At 37.9% G+C, this 9,132-nt stretch overlaps 1 protein-coding gene across 2 annotated transcripts; it reads left to right on the top strand.

Annotated features, from left to right (window-relative positions):
* The first annotated feature begins 3,393 nt into the window (after positions 1-3,393).
* Positions 3,394-7,588, top strand: LOC115171804 (transcription factor Sox-9-A-like). 2 transcript variants are annotated; one of them, XM_029728949.1, is made up of 3 exons: positions 3,394-4,169; positions 4,495-4,742; positions 5,242-7,588. In XM_029728949.1, exons 1-3 carry the CDS (start codon positions 3,730-3,732, stop codon positions 6,021-6,023), a joined length of 1,470 nt encoding a protein of 489 aa, XP_029584809.1. In that variant the 5' UTR covers positions 3,394-3,729; the 3' UTR covers positions 6,024-7,588. The 2 variants fall into 2 exon arrangements, with proteins under 2 accessions (XP_029584809.1, XP_029584808.1); XM_029728948.1 differs by having other exon boundaries at positions 5,239-7,588.
* Positions 7,589-9,132: the final 1,544 nt, after the last annotated feature.

Here is a 9,132-nt window from a genome sequence, read left to right as displayed (position 1 = left end):
TATTTAAATATCATTACCATCATTGCCACTGCTGAATTTGAGAGTTTATGATGTCACTGAATAGTGTATAACAGCACTGTGTAGTTCAACGAAAAAATAACATTCTATTTCAACCTTAAACAATGTGTATATGGAACTTTATATTCGGATTAGGTTTCTAAAATGAAATACCCGGATTAGTGACTGAACCTTCTCTACAAAGCGCCCATTGTCGCAGACCAAACCAGTTCTGGCGCTCGCCCAACAAGGTTGACCTTCCTGCTGGTGACACATTTGTTTCGTTTCAATCAGACAGTGTTATTTATTTGGGTGGGACCTACTCTTGTGCTTTTCATGTCAATCAAATGTTATAATACAGTAGTTTGAAATGTGAAGCAACTCATGCATTGATTATTTAACTTGTATTATTGATTATTTAACTTGTGTTATTGATCATTTAACTTGTGTTATTGATCATTTAACTTGTGTTATTGATCATTTAACTTGTGTTCTTGATTATTTAACTTGTATTATTGATTATTTAACTTGTGTTATTGATCATTTAACTTGTATTATTGATTATTTAACTTGTGTTATTGATCATTTAACTTGTGTTATTGATCATTTAACTTGTGTTATTGATCATTTAACTTGTGTTCTTGATTATTTAACTTGTATTATTGATTATTTAACTTGTGTTATTGATCATTTAACTTGTATTATTGATTATTTAACTTGTGTTATTGATCATTTAACTTGTGTTATTGATTATTTAACTTGTGTTATTGATCATTTAACTTGTGTTATTGATTATTTAACTTGTGTTATTGATCATTTAACTTGTGTTATTGATTATTTAACTTGTGTTATTGATTATTTAACTTGTATTATTGATTATTTAACTTGTGTTATTGATTATTTAACTTGTGTTATTGATTATTTAACTTGTATTATTGATTATTTAACTTGTGTTATTGATTATTTAACTTGTATTATTGATCATTTAACTTGTATTATTGATCATTTAACTTGTGTTATTGATTATTTAACTTGTGTTATTGATCATTTAACTTGTGTTATTGATTATTTAACTTGTGTTATTGATTATTTAACTTGTGTTATTGATTATTTAACTTGTATTATTGATTATTTAACTTGTGTTATTGATCATTTAACTTGTGTTATTGATTATTTAACTTGTGTTATTGATTATTTAACTTGTATTATTGATCATTTAACTTGTGTTATTGATTATTTAACTTGTGTTATTGATTATTTAACTTGTATTATTGATCATTTAACTTGTGTTATTGATATTTACTTGTATTATTGATCATTAACTTGTATTATTGATCATTTAACTTGTATTATTGATTATTTAACTTGTGTTATTGATTATTTAACTTGTGTTATTGATCATTTAACTTGTATTATTGATTATTTAACTTGTGTTATTGATTATTTAACTTGTGTTATTGATTATTTAACTTGTGTTATTGATTATTTAACTTGTGTTATTGATTATTTAACTTGTGTTATTGATTATTTAACTTGTGTTATTGATCATTTAACTTGTGTTATTGATTATTTAACTTGTGTTATTGATTATTTAACTTGTATTATTGATTATTTAACTTGTGTTATTGATTATTTAACTTGTATTATTGATTATTTAACTTGTGTTATTGATCATTTAACTTGTGTTATTGATTATTTAACTTGTGTTATTGATTATTTAACTTGTGTTATTGATTATTTAACTTGTGTTATTGATTATTTAACTTGTATTATTGATTATTTAACTTGTGTTATTGATCATTTAACTTGTGTTATTGATCATTTAACTTGTGTTATTATTGATGCTGTTGTTGTTGTAATTAGTATTACCATATAATAATGATCACGACCTAAATATATATTTAATAATTTGAGAAATCAACATCAGTGAAATCGAATATATTGACGAGTAGTCTTGAAAACAACATTTAACATGAGCAAATAATGGAGCAGCGAGAAAGAGAGCGAGAGCAGAGAGAGAGAGATAAATCACCTTAAATTGACACATTTAAATTGAGAGGGAAAGCGCGAGAGAGCGAGAGAGAAAGATAGAGAAAGAGAGAGAGAGAGAGAAAGAGAGAAAGAAAGAGAGAAAGAAAGAGAGATAGAGAGAAAGAAAGAAAGAAAGAGAGATAGAGAGAGAGAGGGGGATATCACGTTGATAAACACTATTAGCTGTAGGGCCTATAAGAAAACATGTATTTTTCAATTAACACTATATTAGGCCATATAGATACAGTGTCATTTTAACAATTAGTTAAAAATAATTTACCCATTATACAATATGTGCAGACGGAGAGAGTGAATTTAGAAGTATCTCTCATTGCGGTTGCTATGTAGCTCTTACTTATGGAACTATAGGTCTATATACCCACAATTACATCCATGGTGAGGGCGATCATAATGTTTACTATGATTCTAAAGTATTTTCAACATTATTTTATGAAGATGATCATTCATTTCTAATCATCTATAGGTTTACTCACCGCTGACATTATGGGGACGTCACAGCCCTTCAGTGGAGTTTCTGGACTGTTGTCTCCCCCTATTGGTCAAAATAGACGGTGCTGCTGTGCAGTGGCACGGAGAGCAGAGTCGGTGTTGTGTAACAATCCACATCAAATTACAGAAAGCATTCAGCAGGACATACCACAAACAGAAGACAGCAACTATGGGCTTTACTGAATTAGATGAAGCAGATACTTTATTTTTATGTAGTTAATAGGCCTGGCCAATTTACATCAGTATAACAGTTTCTTTGGCTGAATATTTGAGATGCCAAATCATGTTCAGTAACTGTACTTCTTCATATGAAAATAGCTAGTCTAGTATCCATTTCAAAATGAAACTCTACATCCTCGTAGATGTATTATCAGAATGAAAGTACAAGTGCTTCATTAAATTAAAACAAACAATAAAGTAAAAAAATGCACTTGAATAAGCCAAGAGAGTTGGTAATGTTTTTATGTTTAATACTTTAATGGAAAGATGGACACATGACAAACTGGTGGTTATACCAGACAATATATGTTTGAACTTGTGTATATTTCGTTTTTTGAGTAAAATATACCAGTAATGAACACAACCAAGTCTCTTGGCAATATGACTCAATGATTACATGTTCATAATAAAGGAATAAATTATGAATTATTGAATCAATGTACATTTTTCGACAAAGTTGAAAGAATTTAACAAATGAACATATTTTATTTGATGTTATTTAAGTTTCTCTCTCAGTTGTTGACTGAAGATTGGGGGGAGCGCAGAGTCAAATTTCGTCTCCGCCTCCTAAAAATGTTCACCCAATCGCTATAAATACAGGCTTCACACTGAAAGTGTATTCATAAATCCCTCAATGATCTTGGAAGTTTGACGCGAACATTAAATTGCGCCTTTATGTCAGAAAGTGTTTTATTTCCAAGAGAAATATACATTCGAGTGCATTTGCAGCGTGCCTATTCCATCGGGTCGCAAGAAAACGTGTTTTGAATAGACGACTTTTGGAAGGACTTCACATTAACATTCTGACAGTTTGCAGGAGTGCAGCTTTGTCAACCAATTTGCGCACCGAACTCAGTGACATTCATTGCAGCCCGTGGGCACAGAAGCAGTTGGATTCTAAAGTCTTGAAAGGAAGGACATTTTCCCTCTAAGAGCAATTCATTGCATTAGCTTAGCGGTCATTTTTCCCGCATGAATCTACTCGACCCCTTCCTGAAGATGACAGACGAACAGGAGAAGTGTTTCTCTGACGCTCCAAGCCCCAGCATGTCTGACGATTCGGTCGGCTCGCCGTGCCCGTCCGGCTCCGGTTCCGACACCGAGAATACCAGGCCGTCCGATAATCATCTCTTACTGGGTCCAGACGGCGTGCTCGGCGAGTTCAAGAAGGCTGACCAAGACAAGTTCCCAGTATGTATCAGAGATGCGGTGTCTCAGGTGCTGAAGGGTTACGACTGGACCTTGGTGCCTATGCCCGTCCGAGTGAACGGCTCCAGCAAAAACAAGCCCCATGTCAAGAGACCCATGAACGCTTTCATGGTGTGGGCTCAAGCCGCCCGGAGGAAACTGGCGGACCAGTACCCACATCTCCACAATGCAGAACTCAGCAAAACCCTCGGGAAACTCTGGAGGTAGGTTACAACTCCTTATCATCACGTTTCCCCGCCGTTGAGGAGATTTTCATTTCATCAACTAATATTGTGCTATTCACAAATAGCTTCTTAGATAAAGCTTGAATTAATAGCAGTGTGAATCAATTATTTGGAAAGATGTCTGGTGTATAGCTACATTTGCAATTCAATAGTGTAAACTATGTGGATAATTTCGATTCGAATTTGTAGTTTTCAAATATTGGGCTATAATAATAACACCTTAATAATAATAATAATAGTAATAATTATAATACTTGTTTCAACACTTGGAAAACGTGTAATGTAATAGGATACTTGTTTCCAGATTACTCAACGAAGGCGAGAAGCGTCCGTTCGTAGAGGAGGCTGAACGCTTGAGGGTGCAGCACAAGAAAGATCACCCCGACTACAAGTACCAGCCCAGAAGGAGAAAATCCGTGAAGAACGGGCAGAGCGAGCCAGAGGACGGCGAGCAAACCCACATCTCTTCCGGTGACATCTTTAAAGCTCTCCAGCAAGCCGACTCACCCGCGTCCAGCATGGGCGAAGTGCATTCTCCCGGTGAACATTCAGGTAACAACAATTCATTCGAACAATTCATTATATTGTCCTTCTAGATAATACCAGGTTTACTCAAACTTGCTTTTGGTCGATATAATCATGTTATAATATAATCATGTTAATAAAGTAGAATGGGAATCACTATTATGCCGGTGAAATAAAAAAGTGATATATATATCCTTTATATTGTAAATGCCTCTGCTATCCTATTCAAAACGTGAATATCAGTTCCTTTAGGGCCCTCGTGAACTGACACACCTGTCAATGATTTGTGGTTTTTACAAGCCATCATGCAAATCTACCACCTGTCTTTACTCTGCCCACTTATCTCTTCTTCTTTAAAGCACATTAGATAATGACACCATTCCCTTCATGGCGGGAAACTCCGAAATCTTATCTGCACTTTCTTAATTTCCAAGCATATCTTTATTAGCTCCCTGGTTGCGTCACTTGTGTCAATAATATCATGATGGTGTGCAGTGAGATTAACTCTTTCTTTTTCGACCAGCAGGCCAGTCCCAGGGCCCACCTACACCACCGACCACCCCCAAAACAGACCTGGCTGCAGTCAAGGCCGACCTGAAGCGTGAGGGCCGCCCCCTGCAAGAGGGCACGGGCCGCCAGCTCAACATCGACTTCCGGGACGTGGATATCGGCGAGCTGAGCAGCGACGTCATCTCCAACATCGAGGCCTTCGATGTCAATGAGTTCGACCAGTACCTGCCACCCCACGGGCACCCCGGCATGCCTGGCGTCAACGGCGCCCAGACGGGCTACACGAGCAGCTACCGCGGCATCAGCGCCAGTTCCATTGGCCAGGTGGGTGCTGGAGGACATGGCTGGATGTCCAAGCAGCAGCAGCAGCACTCCATCTCCACCCTGAGTGGAGGTGGAGGTATTGGGGGAGAGCAAGGCCAGAGCCAGGGGAGAACCACTCAGATAAAGACGGAGCAGCTGAGCCCCAGCCACTACAGTGAGCAGCAGGGCTCCCCTCCCCAGCATGTCACCTATGGTTCATTCAACCTGCAGCACTACAGCGCCTCATCCTACCCCTCCATTACCCGCGCCCAGTATGACTATTCTGATCACCAGGGCGGCGCCAACTCTTATTATAGCCATGCAGGTGCCCAAGGCTCAGGGCTCTATTCCTTCAGCAGCTATATGAGCCCCAGCCAGAGGCCCATGTATACCCCCATCGCCGACCCCACCGGAGTGCCCTCGGTGCCCACCCAGACCCACAGTCCACAGCACTGGGAGCAGCAGCCTGTCTACACCCAGCTCTCCAGGCCCTGAGAGACCAGAGGTTAGAGGTCAGCCCCTTAGTCCTTAGCACAGACTGTCCCATAAGAACCCATCTCCTACCAGAGACTTATCTCCCAGAATCCTCGGGGGCCCACAGGCCTCTATGCCAACACACCTTCCACCGCCAATAGAAAAACATTCAAGAACTTTTTCAAAGTAATGAACATTTATTATCTTCGGAAAAACGGCTCACGACAGTGCCTTTTTTAATGCTCGGAGTTGTGATTATATTTTTATAGGTATAATGTTAAAAGAAACTCAGTTTTGAAAAGAGGAATCCTCCGTGAGGATATATTTGTTATAAATATTTTAGTATGTACTGTGTATGTGTTCTGAACTGTCTTTTGGTACTATATCTTTCGGGGGATTTATACGTTTAATGAGGAAGAGATGCTTTAGGTGAACAACGTCCTCCGCGGCCTCACTTCTTGCTCATGTATTTTTGTACAGGAACAGGAAGTCAAAAGAAAATAGTCCCCCTACTCACTGCCTGTCCTCTTTTAATACATTCTGCTTTGATTCTCATGTACATATCTTATTGTAATTGTTTACGAGATCTTATAAGAACTAAGCAAAGTTGGTGTTTAAATAGTTTATGGCCGTGACTTATTATGTGACCATGTCATCAGTGAATTAGACAAATGATCACTATTTTCTTGTCGCTGCGTTAGCAATTAGCACATCAGCGCAAGTTATTGTGTTGGGAATGCTAATAGTGTTAGAAAGTGCCATATAGTTACACCAGGGGCCTTAGTGACTGTGTTGGTAGATGTGACTGAGAAATGCTTTGTATTGCCTTCATGCCGTTGGTGCCTGCTGAAGCTCAGTAGAGAGACTCTTTACATTAGCGATGCTAGCGCCGCAGTGTAGCCTAGAAACCACAGCTGAGTTCTCACTTCCTGTCCGTGGAGAGATGCAGGAAGTGGCCTTTGACCCCCAGCAGTCTCCCTTCCAGTTGTGTCGTTCCTCTGGCCTCTTATTCCTTCCAGTCTTAACATCTAATTTATTCATTAGCAATTAATTTTATTTGAAAAGTAATAACTATTTTGCATTTTATTATTTTTTAATTCAGCAGCGACTAATTGAGATGAGAAAATATTAACTTTTCCGCAGATGGGTTAGCTGTTTCGATGTGGTACAAATTGTTCTAAGCATCTTTGTTTATTTATCATTTGTAAATGTTTTCAGTTGAAATAGTTATTTTGATGATCTAGTTGTGTACAGATTACTTCTGATTGTGATCAAACTTGATCTGAAATATCTAAAAAAGAAAAAACTGGAAGTTATTTTATTCATTCTAACAAATATGGATATCATGGTTATTGGAGCTGTGGCTGCAGTGTGAAGATGTCTTTCTATAGAATCACCAGCATACTTTTTTGTTTTTGAAAAAAGTTGTGTTCTTTATTCTCTATTCCATATCTTAGTTCTCATGTTGGCATCTTTGTAATTCAACTGAATTCTTGTTTTCCTAGGTAAAACATGCCATTGTCTTAAAAGAAGCTTATCTTTTGTATTATATTGTTTGCAATAAAAGAAAACATGTTGAAAATAAACTCCATGGTTCTGTTTCATATATTCAGAGAATGTTATTCTAGATTCAGTATGTACACGCTCGCTAGCAGGGGGGCGAACAGTTTTATTGGCTACATTTCTGGAAGTCTCTATCATGTCAACTTAGGAGCAGTGGGGTTCCTTTATACCCATAATGCAATGCTTTGTAAGGGAAGTGGACCCACGCTGAGAGAAAACAGTAAGATGGAGAAGTCATCTAATGACTTAGAATCACATTAAAAAGGTCAGAACCAATGCAGAACCACGGTAGTTTATCAAACAGGAGAAAACACTTAACTTATAAAATAAAGAAAAGCAATCTAAAGTAGAAACAAAACAACACAATAGTAACATTGTACAACATTGACTCCATGTAAATAGACTAGCCAGTTGCCATGCTATAACCTGTGAACTACATAGATAATACCACTGTAGAACCAGAATAGGCCTGTGTGTGTAACTTCTCAAGCCTAACATTTGTCATGTAAAATACCCTGATGAAGGAATGTCCAAAAGGTTTTAACAAACTATTAACTTTAACCCTTACCTTAACCATAAACCTAACCATAACCCTAACCTTAATTTTAAATATTTCCCTAACCGTAACCTTAGCAGGCAGTTGCTTATCAACAGATAGTTTGTTGATAGTATGAGCAGCTACAGATGGACCATCCAAATAAAGTGTTACTGCAAATTATTTTCAAAGGAAACTTCTGTTGTCCTCCCTAGAGTTCCTGAATATGTTTACATTGTCAGTTTGCTCCACTCTTTATGTTCGTACTCCTTGGTTGGTGAGCCAGGGGGCTACTAGCTTCCTTTCATCCTGTCCTGCAGGCTTCCCATACCATGAGGTCACAGGGCCATCAGTACTACGGCCTATTGGGATGATGTATGTCCACACCCCTTCCCCAAACATGTATACCCCACTGCTTAGAGAAACAAACTGCACATAAAATTGTGTTTATTCATTACCAGCTATACCATAATGGGATTGCGCCACCCTCTATAAATCAATGACAATGTAAACACAATCAGTGGCTAGGTTGGGGAACTTCATGTTGAGAGAATGTTGCTTTCATGTTGAAAGTTAGAGGTAGGGTCTCGGATGACATCTCTGTCCTCACGTCAAGTGGACTGGATCCATCTCTCTACCACCAACCCACCACTACCTCACTACCTCACTGACTGGCTGTACAGACTGGACTGATAGCACTCACCCCTTATTTCATAATACACTATAATGTATACTGAGATCTGTGGACTCACTGGCTGATTGCCCAAAGCCTGGTCTCGTAGTGTGTTGTGGCCAACTCTTTTATCATTATCATGCCTTGCAAGTTGGCATGGAACCAGTAATATGCACCACGTTAGTGTGGAATGAATGAATACTATACTGACCCTGTATAGGGAACTTCCACTGTGCATCATAGGTTAGAATAGAGAAGTGCCCAAATGTAAAATATAATACACCAATGACATCAGACAAAAACAGGGAAATTAAACAGTTCCGTTCAAGATACCCAACTCACCAGGGCCGGCTCAAACA

The sequence above is a fragment of the Salmo trutta genome, chromosome 32 (assembly GCF_901001165.1).
Source record: "Salmo trutta chromosome 32, fSalTru1.1, whole genome shotgun sequence".
Classification (NCBI taxonomy): Eukaryota; Metazoa; Chordata; class Actinopteri; order Salmoniformes; family Salmonidae; genus Salmo; species Salmo trutta.
This window is presented reverse-complemented; position numbering and strand designations above follow the sequence as displayed.